A 22,245-nucleotide genomic window follows, 5' to 3' on the forward strand; every position below is an offset into this window, starting at 1 on the left:
AACATGTTGAGCTGTTGTTGCTAGTTACTTTTTATTTGAGTGTGTAGTGTTGGGCTTAAAAATATCTTCAAACCAGATCATGAAGGGTTAATCAGTAAGGGTTTCATTGTTTATGGCAATGAGCAATTGAAGCAAAGTGGAAAAATACGTGAAAACAGGCCTGGTGTAAAAAAAAACGCCTACTTTGGCTCAGAGGAAAATACATAACCTTGATTGTTTATAGGAATCATGCTTTAAGGGAGTCACCTGGAAATCTTTCAACTTGTTTCTGCACAATGGAATATCTGGAAAGGTACTGAAAGTAGTCTGAAATGGTGATTCAGCATGTAACCTTAGATTCAGGGACTTTGCCTCGTTTATTGGACTTTTCACCATCAGATTGGGGTTCGTGAGATCCTTGCTATGGAATCGGAGATAGGGTTCCGAGTGCCACTCATTAAAATCTCTGATGGATAGAAGGCAGTGTGAGACTCACTTGTTTATATTATGTAGTTTAAACTATAGATTTACTCATTGGTTTGCATAGAGCCATAGAGTCATGCAACGTGGAAACAGACCTATCAGTCCAACTAGTCCATGCAGAATATAATCCCAAACTAAACTAGCTTGGAATCCTGGCCTATATCCCTCTAAACCTTTCCTATTTATGTATCTATCCAAATGTCTTTTAAATGTTATAACTGTACCTCCATCCATCACTTCCTCAGGAAGTTCGTTCCATATGCGAACCACCTTCTCTATAAACAACATGCCACTTTGGCCTTTTATAAATTTCTCTCCTCCCAGCTTAAAATGTACCCCCTAGTCTTGAAATCTCCAATTACCATTAACACTAGCTATATCTCTCATTAATTTAATTTATAGACTTCTTTCAGGTTGCCTCAGAACACAGGGAGAAAATGAGCACCGCAGATGCTGGAGAACAGAGTCAAAAAGTGTGGTGCTGGAAAAACACAGCAGGTCAGCCAGAATCCGAGGAGCAGGGAAGTCAATGTTTCAAGCATAAGCTCTTCATCAGCAATGACATTCCTGATAAAGAGCTTATGCTTGAAATGTCGACTCTCCTGCTCCGCAAATGCTGCCTGACCAGCTGTGCCTTTCCAGCACCACACCTTCTGCCTCCCCCTCTCAACACAGGACATTGGTTAAGCCACTTTTGGAATATTGCCACTTTTGGCAATTCTGGTTTCCTTCCTATCAGAAGGGTGTTATGAAACTTGAAACAGTTCAGAAAAGATTGACCAGAATGTTGCCAGGGTTAAGGATTTGAGCTATAGGGAGAGTTATAGGGAGAGGCTGAACAAGCTGGGGCTGTTTTTCCTGGAGTGTCGGAGAATGAGGGGTGACCTTATAGAGGTTTACAAAATCATGAGGGGCATGGATAGGATAAATATACAAGGTCTTTTCCCAGGGGTGGGAGAGTCTAGAACTAGAGGGCATAGGTTTTGGGTGAGAGGGGAAAGATTTACAAGGAACTTAAGGGGTAACTTTTTCACACAGAGGGTGGTGCATGTATGGAGTGAGCTGCCAGAGGCAGTGGTGGAGACTGGTACAATTACAACATTTAAAAGGCTTCTGGATAGATATGTAAGTAGGGAGTGATTAGAGTGATATGGGCCAAGAACTGGCAAATGGGACTCGATATAGGTTGGGATATCTGGTCAGCATGGAGGGTTGGACCAAAGTGCCTGCTGTGCATCTCTATGACACAATGGCTCCTAAGTTCCAGTGAAGAATATCCCGGCCTATGCAGCCTTTCCTTATAACTCAAACCTTCCGTACCCTGCAACATCCTCCTAAACTTGTCTGAACCCTCTCTAGCTTGACATTATCCTTCCTATAACTGGGTGACCTGAACTGGACACAGTATTCCAGAAAAGGACTCCATGTCCTGTACACCCTCAACATAACTTCCCAACTCCCATATTAAGTAGTTTAGGTTAATAAATTTGCTTTGAACAAATGTACCTTCTTGTCTTCATTTTGATTATACCATAAAGAACCTGCAAGGTACTTTCAGTCTAACAATACACTTGGCACAGTCTGAGCAAAGTGTTCAAGAAGGAGGATATTGTGGCTGGGGAAACATTCCAAGTCCCAGAGTTGTCCTCTAAATGATGGGTTTGATGAGCTAGCAAGGTGGTTGGCTGGATTGGGGTTCCCATAGTTTTGGGGGATTTGGAGCAAACTCCCAAGTGTCTACTCCATACCCGGAAGGACTGTCTGGGGGAGTAGGTTTTCCAAAACAAAGTAAAGGTGCTGCCCAAAGGTGGATTCTGCTGACCAGCCTCTGTACATTACCTCATGAGGTGTGAGAATCAAAGGAAGTGGACAGTACACTGACTGACAGCGATGACTGCAGTAGAACAGCAGAAGATTGTGCTGGCAGAGGGTGCTCAAGTTGGCCATTGCCCAATATAACAAAAGGGGGAAACTTTGAAAGTGAATCCAATCACTGTAGACTCTTTATTATCTTCAGCTGATTGAGAAAGAGAGAGATATCTATAATGAACTACCTTGATGCTGCAAGTGAGTGAATTAATTTATTCATTCCACTGGCTCACACTATAACAAAGGGTAGACAGCGATTTAGCTGTGTGAAGTTATATGGCATAGTTACGACCTTTTGGACCATTGAAAGTTAGCTTGGCAAGGCAGCTACAGGTCCTGAGTGATGGACTCCTGAGAGTGGCCACCCACAGGCAGAATTTGACAAGATAAAACTGAGCTAACATGACCAAGAGTTGAATAATAGGTAATCATGTAGGAAACCAGACAACCAACATCATGCTACGATGATGGACTCAATCTGCTGGTTCTGGAATGTAAATCATTGAATGTAAAGTTATTTAGACATCTCACTCTCATTATGAGTAAAGGAAGGTTGTAGGAGAGACCAGCTTTTGTGTTTGATTGAGGTAATAAATTGTTTCCGTCTGAATGTGAATTCCTCCGGTGTCCATAGTCTCTGAACTGTTAATTCTTTGTGATGTGGTTTATGTAGGTTTTTATTCCTTGACTGCCAAAATGCTGTCTTATGTCATTTCTTTATTCTCCTCTCTGGAGTTTGAGATCTGGGCAGGCATTAAGCTGATTTTCCTTTAAGGAACTATCAGTGATTATGTAAAAGAAAACCATGTTATGGGGGTGTTTATGTGGAATTATAGTTTTTTAAGGACTTGGTAAAAAACAGATACCCATTGGAATTGATTGCAGTCATATGATAGCAATTAAAGAAAGGAAATTAACTTAGATGGCATAACTTATTTCCTTTTTCCTTAAAATGCTATATTTTGTGTGTTGCATTTTGTTTAAGGGGAGAGTTCAAATACTTTATGGTTGAATTATTAGGCTTGGAATTTTATTTTCTCTCCAGAATGTACTTCCAAATATTGTTGTAACATATGAATGAATCTTTAGTTCTGAGTAAGATTTGCTTATCTTGATGGCGTGAATTGGTGGTCTGAAAAATTAGGGGAAATTGGAATTTTGGATAGTTAATTTAAAAAAAATAATTTGGAGGATGCAGGCATCATTGGCTGGCCAGCATTTATTCCCCTTCCCAGCTGTCTTTGAGAAGGTGGTGGTGAGCTGCCTTTGTCAACTGCTGCAGTCCATCTGCTGTGGGTTGACCCACAATGCCATTAAGGATGAATTCCAGGATTTTGACATAGCGACAGCAGAGTAACAGCAATATACAGGATGGTAAGTGGTTTAGAGTGGAACTTGAAGGCGGTGGTGCTCCCATATATCTGCTGCCCTTTTCCTGCTAGATGGAAGTAGTTGTGGATTTAAAACATGCTGTCTGAGGATCTTTGCTGCATTTCTGCAGTGCTTTTTGTAGATAGTACACACTGCTGTTACTGAGCTATGGTGGTGTAGGGAGTTGCTGCTTGTGCCAGGGTCTTCCAGAAGGAACAACATCTGCGGTAGGTGGGCCAGGGGAGGACAGGGGAACATATGTCTGGTGGTAGGATCTCGCTGGAGGCAGCAGAAATGGTGCTGATGATCTTCTGGATGTGGATGCTGTTGGGATGATAGGTAAGGACAAGGGGCACCCTATAGCTGTTGCAGGAGGGAAAAGACGGGGGTGAGGGTGGAAATGCAGGAGATAGATTGGAGTCGGTTGAGGGCCCTGTTAATGTCGATGCTGGGGGAATCCTTGGTTAAGGAAGAAGGTAGACATTTCAGATGCTCCCTTGTCGAAATCAGCCTCAGCAGAACATTTGCGATGGAGACAAAGAAACTGGCAGAATGGATTGGAATCCATACAGAAAGCAGGGTGTGAGGACATACAGCCCAGTTAGCTGTGGGAGTCCGTGAGTTTATAGTGGATATTAGTAATCATTCTATCCCCAGAAATGGAAACAGAGATGTCGTGGAAAGCAAGGGAGGAGTTAGAGATCGACCAGGTGAAAGTGTGGATGGGGTAGAAATTGGAAGCGAAAGCAATGAATCTTCCAGTTCTGGATGAGAGAGGAAAGTAGCACTGATGATATCATTGATATATCAGAGACAGAATTGTGGGACAGTTCCAGAATAGAACTGAAACATGGAATGTTCCACATACCCCTCAAAGAGACGAGCATAGCTGGGGCCCATGCGGGTACCCATGGCAACCCCTCTGACCTGAAAAAATCGAGAAGAGTTAAAAGGGAAGCTGTTGAGGGTGAGAACGAGCTGGACCAGGTGGAGGAGGACGGTGGGTGGAGATGGTTCAGGCCTTTGCTCCAGGAAGAAGTGGAGAGCCCTGAGACCATCCTGGTGCGCAGTTTTGGACTTAAAGATATGTTCAAACATAATCTTTAAATGTTAATTATTAAGGATTATTAAGGTCTTAGCAATGAGCAAATGAAGCAAATTGGAAAAATAAATGAAAATAGGCCTGGCGTTAAAAAAATAACCTACCTGTTTTGGCTAGGAGGTAACTGCATAACCTTGGCTGTCTGTGGGAACCATATTTTTATATAACTAACACGGAGTTGAAATCTTTCAACTTGATTCTGCATAATGGAATGTCTGGAAAAGTACTGAAAGCCTTTTGAAATGGGGATTCAGCACATAATCTTGGATTCAGAACTGTATTATTGAGATGGACTTTGCCCTATTCATTGGACTTTTCACCATCGGGTTGGGGTTTATGAGATCTTTGCCGTGGAATCTGAGATAGGGCTCCAAGTGCCACTGTCATTAAAATCTCTGATGGGTAGAAGACATTGTGAGATCCATTTGTTTTTATATATTTGTACATTATGTAGTTTAAGCTAATAGATTCACTCATTAATTTGCATATGTCTCAAATATAATGTATTGTATTGTATATTAAGTAGATTAAGCAATTGAATTTGCTAAATATTAAAGTGCAATGTGACTTTTTTATTCATTTTGATCAGACTTTAAAGAACCCATTAGGTACATTCAGCCTAATAATATCGAAGGGTAATTACTTTTAGTTCTTCCTTTGCAAGAAGGAAATTTTCATAGTCTAATGAAAATCTAACAAAGAAATTTGTTAGATGTTCATGAATCCAGAAAATTGTTGCATTCTTTTCAGACTTGTTGGTTGTTGAATCTCTGCTACAGTTCTTACCTTGTCAGAATCTGAATAAATTCCTATTGCTGACAGTGTGTGACCCTATATACTTAACTTCAAGCATATTCAATTGCAATTTTTCCCCTTCTTTTATGTTTTTTTTTCGATCACGACTATATCTTTCATCATTCTGTAATGATTTCCTCTTTTAATCTTACTTCTGTGTCACCAGTTGCCAGCTGCTGAAGTGGTGATTTCTTTGCTTTCTGATCTTTCTTCTCCTCAGTTGGTGGCTCCATCAGTTCCTTAATTATTTCTTTCAGGCTGTCCCCAAAGGCAACTGAAACTCTTCCCATGAGACACTGAACTGCTCCCACAGTCTCATCTATTTTGAGATGATATGCGCCAGGAAAACATTCAAGACCCATAAGAACAAACTAATGATCTTCCCTAATCTGTTCAGCAGTCAATAGTTTCACCTCTTGTGAAATACTGCAAGTATCTTCATGGTAAATATAGGGTTACCTATCTGCACATTAGACTTGGTTCAGCTGAATTAAGTCGATTTTGAATAAGGTCTTCCATCTGGATCTACAGATCTTTATTTTTCCTATCACACTAGGCTGTCAGCTTTATTTTCCCTGAGCTGTGAACTTGATCATATACAATATATTAGCAATGTTAAGGTGAAATTATGTCTTCAAAATTTCTTCTCTCTGGATTCTCAGTGAGATTTAGGCTGCAATCAAACTTGCTATAATCTTCCCACAGTACTGATAATACAGTAGCTATTCTAAGTTGCTGAGCTCCTTGTTCAAATATTATCGCTCTTTCACAGTTTTTCCATTGAGAGTGGAGAAAATTCCAATTCTGTCTCATGTCTGCTTTCATAGCACCTGAAGAAGGAATAAGGCTCTGAAGGCTTGTGTTTTCAAATAAACTTATTGGACTATAACCTGGTGTCGTGTGATTTTTAACTTAATTGGACTATAACCTGGTGTCGTGTGATTTTTGACCATTTCCAAAACAACAGGGAGTGGAAAATTCAATACTATTTCATCTCACCCATGCTACAAAATTACAGACTGCAGTTTTAACCTTTCCTTAATGTATCTTTATAGCAGCTGGTGCTCTTAAAGTTCTGAATATTGACCGTATGTCAGCTTCATACATCTGATAGAATATTTCATGCAATGGCTGCCACAAACAAAAGTAACATCATTAAAGCCGAGGTAACGGTCACATGGGTCTGGCAGGCCAGCCAATCCATCATGTACAAATCCATTTTCCCAGACATTTCCTATCTATTGCTGGTAATCTGTGGATGGGAAGAGAGAGGAATTTAACCATTAGACAATGAAAGGAAGCAGGACAGGAAAAGACATCACACATGTAGCAGGCAGTAAGACAGAGGAAAAAGACTTCTAATCCCTTATGGTCCAGTAGAAAGTTATGCAACATCCATTATTGATTTCACAGAATTTGCTCATGAATCCCACCCTAGGTTCTGAAAATAAATAACTGCTGGTCAGTACATATATATTAGAGATTGCAGCTACAAGTGAGAACATTGTATCATCTCCTATTTCTGTGTATTTTCTGGTCGCTTCTTCACTACTGTCATTTTTTTTCACTTTCTTAATGCATTTTGTTACTGTTCTTTTTATTTTTTCCCCTTTTTAAAGTTTATTTCTTATTTTACTTTTCATTTTGCCTCTTTATTTACTTGTGCTATCTTTCTGCCTCGCACTCTCTCATTTTTCCCTGTATTTATCTCTGCCTCAGATCTTACACAATGTTCTAGCACTGCAGTATTGATCACATCTAATATTAATATATTAGTAGGATTCAAGTCAACAATATAACCACATTAAAATGAAAAGGTAACAATGCTCAACTTCCAGTCAGTATTTCATCCCTTGCTGCATATAATTAAAACCCAGAACAGCCATTTAATTCTGGATGTACTGTCTACTCTAAATAAAAACATTAAATTAGTGCCATGTTTGAAGACTGTTTTATGCTCTATCACATTATCTGTCAACAATTAAGGATTTATTTCCCTCTAAATGTTAATTTCATTTTTTAAAAAAATGCATGGCAAGTAAACAGATTAGCAAATCTGATGGAAAACAGTAGCGACCATTTTGTCCATTGTTATCAGTATTCTGAAACTCACGCATACATTAAAATTGGATTTAAAATGAAACAAAACAAATTCAATTTTAAGATTTGGAGATACCGGTGTTGGACTGGGGTGTACAAATCACACAACACCAGGTTATAGTCCAGCAGCTTTAATTGGAAGCACACTAGCTTTCGGAGCGACGTTCTTTCATCAGGAGATCACCTGATGAAGGGGCGTCGCTCAGAAAGCTACTGTGCTTCCAATTAAACCTGTTGGACTATAACCTGGTGTTGTGTGATTTTCAATTTTAAGAGGTTTTTAAAAGTCATTCATGACAGAATTATATAGCTTGCATATGGGTTAGATTGGGTGTTAGACTGAGAAAGGCCGTTAAAAGATACGGAAATGGAGAATACTCAGGGATGAGATAGCTCAAACCCAAACTAGAGATTGAATCATAGTTCTTTTTGATTATGTGCCAGTTGTGTAAGGTTTTTTGGATGGATTTTCTCCACAAAGCTTAGCAGTTTTCTCACCATATTTTACCAAAAACTTGCCTCATCAACTACCTCGCCATATGCCATCTCTCACATCTAATTCTGGCCCCATCTTACTATGCACCATTCCAAGAACAAGTTACTCATGCTGGGATATACCGGAATTTACTGGTATCCCTGACACTGATAACATCTTTAAAAGCCCATTGTGCAGCTGGAAAAATGCAATCACTTCAAAATAGGCAGCTCCTTTAAGGACAGGATCCTGGAGGATGTGCTCAATGGAGCAATGAAATGCAGACCTTCCTCTTCTCCTGGGATCACTGTAACACACATGACACCAGGCCACTCCAGTCTGCGATTGCCATCTGGGCTGAAGCAGTCTCAGCTTTCTCAAGGAATGCCCAACACTGTAAAATTGTTAATGACCATCTCCACTTCACCAGGGTAAGTGCCAACATCATCTCGCCAATACCTCACATGCACGCTATCTCTGCTTATGTACTACCTCCCACTAAGGCTCATGCTTTGCCATTCTCAGAGTTGCTGCAGTATTCCCCATTCACCCTCACCAACTCCAGCCCAAGCACCAACACTACGAACCCTGCGTGCCTTCTGTGCTGCCTACTCACCCATTAGGAACACCTCCCCATTTGCACCAACAGTAACAGCTGTGCTAAATACTTTAATCTTCTGTTAATACCTGCCTCTCTTTTGCTCCAGGAGGACAACAAGCCACAACAGGGCAGAAAGACTCAAGATAGGTGGTGGGTAGCCTGACATTGGTGTTTACCCCTTATGTGGAAGCCATCCTGAGTCTGGCTGTCCATGTGGCTGGTTGACCATGTCTAAGGTCCTGCACTGGTATCGGAGGCTGCTCTTGATTTAATTTCAGAACACCACAGGGAAAATGTTTTGTCCAGAGGTTACCTGTCAATCTCTCTGTCAGTTTTGGGTACACTACTCATTGCAATTTTTCTGAATGACTGAGATCTGGATGCAGGGAGCAGCATCACAGAAGTTGAAGATGATACAAAACTTAGCAACTAGCAATGAAGATATTTATAGTTTTCAGGATAACACTGATAGAATCATAAAACTGTGACAGCATGGAGGAAAGCCTTTAGACGTATCATTTCCATGCTGGTCCTCCAAAGGAACAATTCATGTACTGCCTCTCCCCATCCTATCTTCACATCCAGGCAAGCTTCCCCTTTGCAGCTACTTTGAATATTTAGAAAACGTAGAGAAATTTACCGCACAGTAGGAGGCCACTTTGATCATCCTGAAAAACAAACCACCCAACATATTTCCATTTACCAGCACTCGATCTGTCTATCTGGAGATTACAATACTTGAGCTGTGTATCCAGAAACCTTTTAAATGAGCTGAGCGTTTCTACTTCTGCTACCCATTCAATTGCTGCATTCCAGACCCCACCACCTACTGGGTGAAAATAAATTTCTTCGTCTCCCACTAATCCTTCTACTCTGCCAGTTTTGAAACAGAGCTTAGAAAACTTACAATATTTCAATTCTGTTGAGCTGGCCCAATTAAAATTCTTGAATAAACCCATAAACTTGCGTAGTTCAAATCCAACAGGTTGAACAGGAATATATCATCAGGCAAGATGAGAGTATGGATTATTGTGTAACATCAGATTTTGTTAGGTATAGTCAAGCCACTCTTCTAACAACCAAGAACTATTTAAGTAATAACCAAAAAACACAAAAGTTAGACTTATCAGGAATAAAAGACAGGCTTCAAACTGGATCCAAAATCTGGCTCTCGGACAAAAACCCCATGTGTTACGCTGGCAGACGCCCCTGACTAACTATCTTTAATAGCAATCAAAACCCAGGCAGGCGTCCCTGGTTAACCATCCCCGATAACAGTCAAAAGCTGGACAACAGTCCTGACTAACCTTGCGGACTTCAATTTTCAACAACCCTTGACTAACTCTAATGAAACATGACATCTTCAGATTGATATAATACCGACTTGGGTGAGACAGCACTTCATCTGCTCTCAGGATTGGAGTACTCAAAAATACATGATGCTCAGAACTCTTACTTTACAGTTCATTTAGGATTGATCAATAGTCATTTAATTTAAAAATCCTACATCTAATTTGCCAATAATGTGGCAATGGTTATATTTCTATGCATAAAAGATCTTATTCACTTGAAGATAATAGAGTGTCTTTTTTTTATTTTAAAAAGAACAAGCTGTTATACATAAACTTTTAATTGGCTAAACTTTAGCTGAGGACAACGTTGCTGGTAAGACTCTTGTGGATGTTTTACTCAATACATTACCATAGTCCTTTCTTACTAAAATACTGACAGAAATTAATAAAAAATAAAAAAATTCATGACTTTATGAATTACTTACTTTTCAATTGCAGTATAGATTAGATTATTACAGTGTGGAAACAGGCCCTTTGGCCCAACAAGTCCACACCGATCCTCCAAAGAGCAACCCACCCAGACCCATTCCCCTATACCTAATGCTATAGGCAATTTAGCACAGCCAATTCACCTAACCTGCACATCTTTGGACTGTGGGAGGAAACGCACGCAGACAATGTGCAAGCTCCACACAGACAGTTGCCCAAGGCAGGAATTGAACCCGGATCTCTAGCGGTGTGAGGCAGCAGCGCTGACCGCTGACCACTGAGCCACCCTGCTGCCCTAATTGAAGAGCTTCTAATTAATCATACATTGCGCACTGCTACTCAAAGTTCAGTTTGTCAGTGTTCTAGGATTATAAGTGTGTCTGCACAATATGTCTTCCTTTAAAGATACTGCATTAATACAAAAATGACCCATTTCCCTTGTCAGACAAAAACTACCAGATTAACTACATCTCAAACTAAAATATGAAATCCAGAAAAAATCACAACCAAATGACTTTAAATCTATGCCCCCTAATCACTGTCTTCTCAAGTAATGATTGAGGTCTTTCCCATCTATTATGTCCAAGTGCCTCACAACCTTGTACAACTCAATAAAATCTCCCCTCAGCCTCCTCAGTTTTAAGGAAAACAGAGATGGTCTATCCTGTCTTTCTTCATAGCTGCCATTTTTCAATACTGGTAATATCCTTATGAATCTCCACTGCAACTTTTCCAGTGCAATTACAAGCTTTCTGTTCTGAAGGAGGTCACCAGAGTTGAACTGTTAATTGTGTTTTCTCTCCCCACAAATGGATTCCAGGGCAGTGACTTCAAACAAGGATAAGGCATCTTGGTCATGTTAAACACGGCGCTAATGCTCGTTTCAGGTTTCTCAGTTAAGCCAGACCTGCCTACTTGGTCTGCTCCAGTCAGGCTTTTGTAGAGCAGCAGCCATCTAAACTACAAGGCTAAATTCTTCTTCATGCTCCACACAAAACCAAAAGCAGCAGGTGAGTATGTTCCACAGAGCTCCTGGCAGCTGTGATGATCCACCTCCCTGTATCCCTGCCTGCCTGCTCGCTCCCCAGACACTGAAGCACTTGCGTGACAGTTGCTGCCTGCATGACAAGTGGATGGAAATTGCTGAGCTATCTGCATGCGGAGGCATGGCAAGAGCTACAGATACGTGAACAGCATTTTATTGTACAATTTATGACGTAACAAATTAACAGCTTCAAGAGGGTAAGCTCTCAGTGACAAAATGAATGGGTCTTCCAGGTTCATTAGCTGCTGTTTTAATATTGGGTTTGTGGGCTACCATGATGCCAAGAGGTCTGAGTAGTCTGGCAGTCATTTCTGAGATGCCTTTGATGTAGGGGAGAGTGGCAAGGGTTTCTGGACCTGTGTTGTCTACTTGGTTGGATTTGTTGCTGAGAAATCGGCAGACTGCGTTCACTGGATACCCATTCTTTTTGATAACACTGTATAGGTGATTTTCCCCTGCTCTGCACAGTTTCTACAGAGCTTCGGAACCAGGATACGTGAACAGCAACTAACCACAAATATACATGAACCACTTTCACTAGTATGCTTACATACAGATGAGGAAGGACACCACTTTGACTGGGACAACACATCCATCCTAGGAAAAGCCAAACAGACACATGCATGAGAATTCCTAGAAGCATGGCATTCCAACAGAACTCTATCAACAAACACATTGGCTTGGATCCCATTTATCACCCCTGAGAAAAAGGACTGGAAATGACACCACCACAGGAAATGACATCACCACAGGAAATAACATCACTAACCCAAAGATGTCAAAACACATAAATAAAAAGCGAATTATACCACCAGTGCTTCATCCAGAGGGTCACTGATGATGTTACCTAGTATGGTGATGAAATGTCTGAAAATGAACCATCCAGCTCAGCAAGGAAACCTACATTCAGAATCTTAACCTGAGCTACAAATCTTCTCAAAACTTACTAACCTCATAATGTAAACCAATGCACCATTCCCTCAAAATGACAACGCATTGCTGCTCTCTCTGTTCACAAAGTGTAGATCCAAAGACTTGGCATGGCTTATAGTATCATCCTGAAGTCAAATTTGAAGAACAACCTCAGCCACGATCAAACCTGCTCTACAGTCTTTATTCCACATCACACTCTGGCCCTCTTTCCAACTGAGCTAATGAGTCCTACTCCACATATACATCTAGTTGCTGTGTTTATTCAGAAACTCAGAATTTGAAGTTGATCTATATTGCCATTATGCACATCTTGATTGTGACAGAATTCTATTGTGACAAACATATCAAAAATACACCATGCAATTTACACCAGCTGTATTATAAGGCTATTGACAACAGTGTCAATAATTGAACTCTTTCCTTTCAAGGTTCCTCTATTCTCACTCCACATTCGACATACACAAATGTAGATGTAAACATTTTATTGATTGTAATAGTTTTAAAACATATTGATCACATAATATATTACTAGGGCAACTAAAAATCAGACTTGGCAGAAAGACAAGTAGTTCTGGGTGGCACGGTGGCACAGCGGTTAGCACTGCTGCCTCATAGCACCAGAAGACCCAGGTTCAATTCCCACCTCAGGTGACTGACTGTGTGGAGTTTGCACATTCTCCCTTTGTCTGCGTGGGTTTGCTCCGGTTTCCTCCCACAGTCCAAAAATATGCAGGTTAGGTGAATTGGCCATGCCAAATTGCCTGTTGTGTTAGGTGAAGGGGTAAATGTCAGGGTGTCGGCTTGTTGGGCTGAAGGGCCTGTTTCTACACTGTAAGTAATCTAAGGTCATAGTTAAGAACGTAACTGTTTGACTTGAAGCCATTACATATGGATGACATTTTTCACATAGGTATCATGATTTTTATCACTGTTTCTTACCAAACTCAGCTCATTAACTACCTGACCAGCCCTTGTAGTAATCCTCATACCTGATTTCAGACCCATTTTCCCAACAACTTGCCACTCTGCATAAAATCTGAATCCACCAACATTCTTTGTGTCCATGACATCTTTAAAAGGCCTTTGTGCATCCAGCTAATCACTGGCTGCCTGAAGCTGCCCTGTACAGTTGCTGACATTTGCGCAGATGGGTCAAAGAGGGGTACCATGCCGTGCGGGCATGGACCTGGGGATGCTGCTGGAAAAAGTGATTCAAGGCAGCAATTCCTCTTCCCTCGGAACCAGCAGGGGAACAAGCCACCAGACCATGTCAGCTTGGTCTGAAGTTGCCCCTACACTCAATACGTTCTCAATTGCCTGGAGGAAAGCTCAGCATAAGTGCCAGTATCTTCTCTACAACACAAAACATTCACTCTATCTCTGCAACTATACCCACCTCCCATCAAGGCTTATGCTCTGCCACTCTCAATATTGACAGGAAACACCATCTCTCATTTGCTGCTACTGAGACAACCGCTCAACAGCATTATCCTTGCAATCCCTCTGTACTGCCTAACCACTCAGCTGTCAGACTCAGTATTCTCAACACCTGCACCAGAAGTAATATCTGTCTCATCCACACTCACCTTCCATAAGGGTGGCCTTTACCACGATCTGAGTCTGTGTTAGTTCATGTCTAGAACAAGCGTTTTGATTAGTTGTTTTCTACACAGTCACTGAATCTTATTACAAAAAGCTTTTACAAACAAGCTCTTTTACAATGCTTGATATGAAAGAGAATAACAAAATATCCTCATTACATTTCTGAATATGCAGGAAAGATGACAATCAGTTCTATTAAATCATTGAACTAGTGATGGTCACCAATTAAAAAAGGAACACATTCCTTTATTTTACTCAATGTTTTTGTTTGAAAAGCAGGAATTGTATTTGTTTGACATCTTTATCTTCTTGAAGCTCCTTTATTTCTTTAGAGACTAAAGACCTTAAAGTCTAAGAAGTATCATGCTTCTTTTCAATACAATGGACGTCAGTATGGATACATGATAATCCAAAGATATGGCATGGTTTATAGTATAATCCTGAAGCAAGGAAAGGAGTCAAGCCTAAGAACAACCTCGGTCAGGATCAAACTTGCTTTATTGTCATTATTCTGCATCACATTCCAGCCCTCTTTCATGTCACAGTCAATAATAATAGGAAATGCCATATTTGACTGATAGACAAAAACGTTGTTGTAGACTTGAAAAGGATTAAAGATGCTAAATTGACCAATAGAAATGACAGTATGTGATACTTCAAATATAGGGTCACCTCTGAGGAAACTGTTATGATGGTGGACCACGAATTGTACTGATTTTTGTAACCAACTAAGTTTTGAACTTGACCTGAACTCTCACTAATTGTATCAAAATGGCTATTATAAAAGTGGCTGTGATTTAATGTCAACATTAAGTTCATGTCTTTTGTCACTGTGCAATCAATTCATTTCATGGCAGCAATTTAAATTTAAATCCATCTTGATCACAGAATTCAACTCAATTCAAGATGTTTTATATTAACCCAGACTCTACAACTCATGTTGTGCAAATTCAAAAACAAAGACCTGCAACTGAAATTACAATATGTTACAATATGCCAACATATCTGCACAACAAGGAGATCTATAATTTTGTGTTCAATAAAATAACAGATTATACGCATGAGAAAGTATAGATCTAAAAGATGTTTTACTTGCATTTTGCAAAGATTTAAAAGAGAGTATATTGGTTACATACTGCAAGAATGTAATGAGATTGTATTAATAACATACAGTTTTAGGCAAATTCGTTTAAATTATTTACTTATTTTAAATGTGACCATCAGTTCTCTAGTTTTTCATTAATGCATTTACAAAATCCATTAGAAATTTGGAACTGTTACACCCCCAGAACATTTTGATACGTGACTAGCATAACAAAGAAGTAAAACATCATAAGAATTATTTTATTATCGGAAAGGTTCCAGAAAAATTATGGTGAATGTTTTTAACATACCCTTCTTTGAAATGATTTCTCATTAATTTGTTTGTTTTTATTAATTCTATTTTCCATGATAACTGTTTACCATGTTAATAATCCTAAACATATGATATTGATATTGAGTGCAAAAATTAACACTATAATATGAGCTATTTGCGTTGCCATATGAGTAGTGGGTTATAATGTATTTCTGCCATCGATAATATTTATATACTTCTGGACTTATCTCAGTTCTCAAGTTGTACTCTGGACAGTTCTAATTTTAACATTTTTATGAAAGTTATCATTTGAAACTCGATTAACTTGTTGATATTGTTACTTGCCTCCATGCATGCATGCCTCCAAATTGGCTTCAGGAGTCTAACAAATGTCTGTACTATTCCAGTAAATAACCTTTCATCCTAAAACAGTGACTCACATAAGCGGAAATTTCACGAAATGTTCCAGGGGAGATAAATCAGCCAAAAATGCAGAAGAATTTAGTGACCCAGAATATCCCCAAGATTGCACCAGCTTCCTACTGGAATTTACCAGGAGAATGTCAGCTCCAAGCTGATTATGAGAGTTTTTTCACTGCCTTTTAAAACAGAGTCTCCACCTGCTCCTGTCAAGGTGAACAAGAGGCAATTGTTGGCTTGGGAGAGCATGAACCTCTCTAGGACAGTGGTTCTGCTACTAATGCTCAATTGTGGATCCAGCACTGTAATGCTAGATGACATGCCAAGTAACTGCAGAAATCCTGGTTCAAGCGTTAACTTTTCCTAATTTTAGCCTGTTGAGTTAAAAGGTTATGCAATGGGTTCAGATGTCATTTCAAACAATTTTGGGTGGCATTTTAACAGTGGCATACCATTCCTAATGGTGGAACTAGATGCATGTGTCACTTCTATTTTTTTTGCTGGTTCACGCATGACTCTAGTTGAAAGTTAAAATGCTGCCAATGTACAGGGGAGACAAGTGTGACCACACATCAGGTTGGCTTTCCAGTGGTGAAACCCATCCGTAGTTGACAACAAAGCAGGTCCAGGCAGGCTAGAAAAGGACCTTATTGCCAAACATGAAGACTCTTCAGCACGTTCACAACTGTCCTGTCCCGTTCTATTGCCTTTAATATTGGGCATATTGAGGACAAAAAGGAGGCATGGTATTTTTTAAGTTAAACTTCACTTTTTAAATAACTCACATTACATTGATTTCATTTTATTCATGTGTGCATCACTGTTATTTTTAAAATTAGCTTAGTCAGAAATCTAAATGCGTTGCATGGAAACTATTTGGCATGACATTGATGGTTACAGGGGAGAGAGGGTCATTTCCATTATGGTTTTCTTCAAATATAGTGTTTCTTTGTTCACTCTTTACTGAATGTTCATGTTAAAGTGCAATGTTAATTTTGATACTTTGTGGGAACTGGTTAAAAGTGCAGTGGCAGCCGGCCTTCTCTTCAATGCATTGTGAAGGACATCATCAGAGATCACCCTTAGCAGAGGTAATTTGAATGTTGCAAGTGAACTCAAAGCCCTAGAAACTTTGCCAATGAACACCTTGAATTGGATTATTATCAGTACAGCATTGACACTGCCCTTTACATCCCATTTTTTAAATGTTGATCAAGCTCCCTTGTTTCTACCAATTCCCACCACCTCAAGAATACTGGGCCCTTCCTACTTCATTCCACCATTCCCCGAATACAAGCCATACCTCGCCACCACCACTGACTCATGTATGTCAAAGCTGAGTCCCTATGCAAGCTGCAATTCTGTTGTTCCTCTCACTTGTGTTGTAGAGCTCAACAAGGATATGTATGGGTTAAGCATGACCTCATGTGCCCAGTCATGGAAAGCATGCATGTAGGTGCAGCAGGCAGTAAACAAGGCAAACGGTGTGTTGACCTTCATTGTGAGAGGACTCAAATATAGGAACAGGGGTGTCTTGTGGCAATTATACAGGACAGTGGTGAGGCCATACTTGGAATGTTGTGTGCAATTTTCTTCTCCTTATCGAAAGAAGCATGTTCTTGCCATAGAAGGAATGCATTGAAGGTTTAACAAGTGGATTCCTGTGATGGCAGGACTCACATGCGAGAGGAGATTGGGTCAATTCGGATTGAATCACTGGAGTTTTGAAGAATGAGAAGGGATTTAATAAAAACCTGTAAAATTTTAACAGGACCAGACAGGCTAGATGCAGTAAAGATGTTCCCAATGGTGGGGCAGTCCAGAACCAGGGGTCATAGTTTAAGGATAAAAAGTAAAATGTTTTAGAACTGAGATAAGGAGAAATATCTTCACCCAAAGAGTGGTGAGCCTATAGAATTCACTACCACAGAAAATGTTTTGAGGCCAAAACATTAAATGTTCTCAAGAAGGAGGTAGATATAGCTCTTGTGGCTCATTGGGTGATAGGACAAGATTAGACTATTGAGCCTAATGATCAGAACTCATATTGAATAGTGTTTCTATGATAACAATTGACCTGAGACAATTTCATGTCACATTTAAACTGATGTGAAACAGGTGACACAGATTCTCTTGCGAGCTGACTTTATCTCGAAGACATGACTTTATTTTAAAGTGTTTTATGGTAATAGGCATTCATGGCATGTATTACATGTGTTAACCTACCACATAACAAATGCCGTTGACTGAATGTAGACTTCTCAATGTGCCATGAGGAAATCAAACTTTCGTATTCAGCCCAAGTCTGTTACCTCATTCTCCATATGCTTGAGGGCCGCATAACTATTCCTTCCACCCCTGCCCTTTGGCACATTATCTTAATCAACACTTCGAAGAGGGGGAGGTGCTCTACTATTTTCACGGGTAGTATCTTTCTCCAAGGTTCAGTTCTGCACGATCAAGTGTATGAATCCTATGGCACTACTGGAAAAACAGTGAAGTTTTGCCACAGCCAGCATTTATTTTTCAACAATAACACTTGCAAAAATACTTCAACCAGCAATTGATCTAACTGTTGTACACAAATTGCCTATCATTGTCTCTACAACCTTGGCTGCTCTTCAAAAGCGTTCTATTGGCTGTGAAGTACTGGGGCACGAACCAATGAAAGCTGCTATATAAACGCAACTACCTCTTTTATGGGGTCCTCTTGCAAAAGAAGGGACAGCGGGAGGGGATGGGAAGAAATTGCTGGATAGTCACTTCCAAATTCCAGCACTCCCATGACAGTGGTCGTTACCCACCATTTTCATCAAAAGTGGCCAAATGGGTGGCCTGAGGTGTATCCCTAAAGGTATTTGCATCCAATTGATACATGTAACGGAGGTGGCTCCCACTCATTCCCACTCAAGCTTATGATATATTATGATATTTTGAGCTATTGACTTTGTTGAACTCATTATTCAAATTAGGAATCAACTTAGGGTGGTATGGTGGCTCAGTGGTTAGCACTGCTGTCTCACAATGCCAGGGAATTTGTCTGTGTGGAATTTGCACATTCTCCCCATGGCTGTATGGGTTTCCGCTGGGTGCTCCAGCTTCCCTCCACAGTCCAAAGCTGTGCAGATTAGATGGATTGGCCATGTTAGAATGTGGGGGAATAGGGTTGGCCTGGGTGAGACGCTGTTTGGAGGATTGATGCAGACTCAATGGGCCAAATGGCCTCTTTCTGCACTGTAGGGATTCTACATGGGCACAAGCAACATATTGAAATTCTATTATTTAACATACTGAATAGGACCTCTAGCAACATAGAGGAACAACAAATGTCTCACTGTCCAGCTAACCAGTGGCTGTTAATATCAGTGATTACAATTCCAGGCCACTGACCACTATCATTTATGTAACTAGACATCTAGACAGCAGAGATTATTTGGATTATTTGAACATATGCAGATAAACTCTGTTTAATTGCTTACATTTCAAGGCTGCACAAATACCGAATGTATTTGAAATCTCCGTAATGACACTTTAACTCTTTCACAGCTGTATTTGCCTAGAACACTGTTTTCTGCTTAAGTGTTTCAGTCAGCAAATGCTAAATGCTTTGAAATTCAATTTACAACAATTTCCATCTCCTGATTACAACAAAATCGGGTAATAAAACATTTGTTTAGGAAACATGTCAGTTTAGCTGAACAAATTATCCAAACAGCAAAATTGAATTAAGAGTGCCTGGTTTGTTTGAACATATTGCGTTGACTTTTACCAGCAAATTAGTTTCTTTGTGCTTACCTTTATCACTTTGCATCTCATCTGAGCAGAAACCATATGGCTGTTTCTAAGGTTCCCTACTCGAAACATCAGGCACATTTTGCCATCACGTTGGGAGATGACTGCATTGTGACTAAACATCAAAGTCTCTGCCCTTTTCTTTGGCTGGGACATTTTGATGAACATACACCCGATCAAAAAGGCATCCACAATGGAACCAAGCAAGGATTGGAACAAGAAGAGAATGATGCCCTCTGGGCATTTCTCAGTAATGTATCTGAAGCCATAACCAATGGTGGCCTCTGTCTCTATGAAGAAGAGAAAAGCAGACGGAAAATTGTAGACATTGGCCACACACGGGGTATAGTTCTCGCCATGGGTCTGGTTTATATCTCCTCGGATGTAGGCTATGATCCACCACATTGAAGCCATCACCAGCCAGGCAATTGTATAAGTCAGAATGAAGATTAGGAGGTTCCATCTCCACTTCAGATCCACTAAAGTAGTGAACAAATCAGAAATATACCTACTTGTCTCTCCACCTAAGTTCCCATGCTGCACATTACAACGACCGTTCTTGTCAACAAACCTTTGCCTTTTCTTTTTTACGGGAGCACTGTAAGTGGAAACCCGGGAAGTGTTCACAACTTGATAGTCTTCACCGAATTTTCTACGGAGTGCAGACATCCTTTCAGCAGCACACTGAAAACATCAATCGCTGTCCGGTGTAGTTTTATTCTTGAGGCAGCTTTAGTCTTTGTGTTATGAGGCAGGTCCCCTTTCGAATCTGGGAGTTGGATAGGCAATAAATGACATTGTTTAGTTGCTAGGTAGCCCAGGATTTTCACTTCAAATGATGTTTCCCCGTTGCTAGGTAGCTTAATGCTTCCAGACAGTGTAGGAAACTGGGAGCTGTCCTCGCTTCAGCTGCTCTTGTGGAGATCTGTGAAGGTAGAACGCTCAGGAACATGTGCAGCATTGTTGCAGGAAGGCTGCTGTGGTCTTGGAGACTCCCTGGGAACTGTATCCAGCATCACAGTGATTCTGGAGATAGGAGCTGTACACGGAGCAGACTGACCAATTGGAGCAGACTACTGCCTTGCAATGGTCCCTCAGGGAAGTGATAAACGGAATGAGTGAACAGCAGAGAGAAAAACAGAGGCAGACTCATAAAAAAAACAGATAAAGTAAAATGAAAATGAGATTGGGAAACAGAGCCATGAAGCAGCAGAACAAAAAAGGAGTTCAAGAAGAAGGGAATGTAAGTGATGACTGTAGATCATCTTAGTGATGCAAAGTTCAAGCATCCACAATACTATCACTACATTTATTGTTCCATATTAAATAATGGATTTGTTGTTCATTAACTACATGTCTTTAAAATCATTGCAAGTCAAACATTACTAATAATAGGTCCTTATTCCAAACTGCAACTTGAATAAATTTAATTGAAATACATTGGTTTAAAAAAAAGAAAAATCTTAGCAACATTGTAAAAACTAAGATCTTTCAGAAAACAATATCAATTTATAAAGGATTTAAATGAAAATGAGAATACGATTTCAACAAAACCTAATGCTGCCCCCTACAGACAGAAGTTACTTTTAAAATTTAAAGAAGTCGGAACCCTGAAAGGATGTTGAGGGACTTTGATTGAAATCCTGTCTCATGGTTTATCAGAGGTTTTAAATGAGTTAATACCAACAAAATAGCAGAGAAAAGAATTTCACAAGGATGTGAAACCATTTGATCTTAAGAGACCTAACTTTTTTTTCTGTATGTGAAACTTTATGAAATAAACATATATTATATACATATATATAATACATATGTGATAGTAATGGTGGAAGGGTATTTTTCAGGCTGGAGGTCCATGTCTAGAGGTGTTCCACAGGGATCCACACTGGTGCCTCATATATATACACACATAAATGACTTGGATGAAAATGTAGGTGGGTGAGTTAGTAAGTTTGTAGACAATACAAAGATCGATGGATTTGTGGGTAATGTAGAAGGGTCTCAAAGAATGTAGTGAGATATAGATTAGTTGCAGATATGGGTGGAGAAATGGCAAATGGATGAGTGTGAGGTGCTGCATTTTGACAAATTAAATGTTAAGGAAAAGTATACAGTTAATGACAGGACCCTGAACAGCATTGATGTACAGTGGGATCTTGGGTTCAAATCCATAGTTCCCTGAAAGTGGCCACATGTGTAGATAAGGTGGTAAAGAAGGTCCATGACATGCTTGCTTTTACTGATCGGGGAAAAGAGTACAACAGTCAGGATGCCATGTTGCTGGTTTATAAGACCTTGGTTAGCCAACAGTATTTCATTCAGTTCTGGTTGCCACATTACAGGAAGGATGTGGATGTTTGGAGAGGGTGCAGAAGAGGTTTACCAGGATGTTGCCTGGATTAGAGGATATGAGCTATAAGGAGAGACTAGAAAAAATTGGGTTGCTTTCTCAGGAGGGCGGAAGCTGAGGGGGGATGTCTATAAAATTATGAGTTGCATAGATAGGGTTGACGGTCAGAATCTTTTTCCCAGAGTTGCGA

At 40.1% G+C, this 22,245-nt stretch overlaps 1 protein-coding gene across 1 annotated transcript in view; it reads right to left on the bottom strand.

Annotated features, from left to right (window-relative positions):
- LOC132831048 (G protein-activated inward rectifier potassium channel 1-like) overlaps window positions 1–20,374 on the bottom strand; it is a 57,560-nt gene extending 37,186 nt beyond the window's left edge. Inside the window, exon 1 of the mRNA XM_060849100.1 lies at window positions 19,709–20,374. Coding sequence (XP_060705083.1) covers window positions 19,709–20,374 — 666 coding nt within the window. The remainder of the gene's footprint in view (window positions 1–19,708) is intronic.
- Between the last annotated feature and the right edge of the window lie 1,871 nt (window positions 20,375–22,245).

Source organism: Hemiscyllium ocellatum, chromosome 32 (assembly GCF_020745735.1).
Source record: "Hemiscyllium ocellatum isolate sHemOce1 chromosome 32, sHemOce1.pat.X.cur, whole genome shotgun sequence".
Taxonomy (NCBI): domain Eukaryota; kingdom Metazoa; phylum Chordata; class Chondrichthyes; order Orectolobiformes; family Hemiscylliidae; genus Hemiscyllium; species Hemiscyllium ocellatum.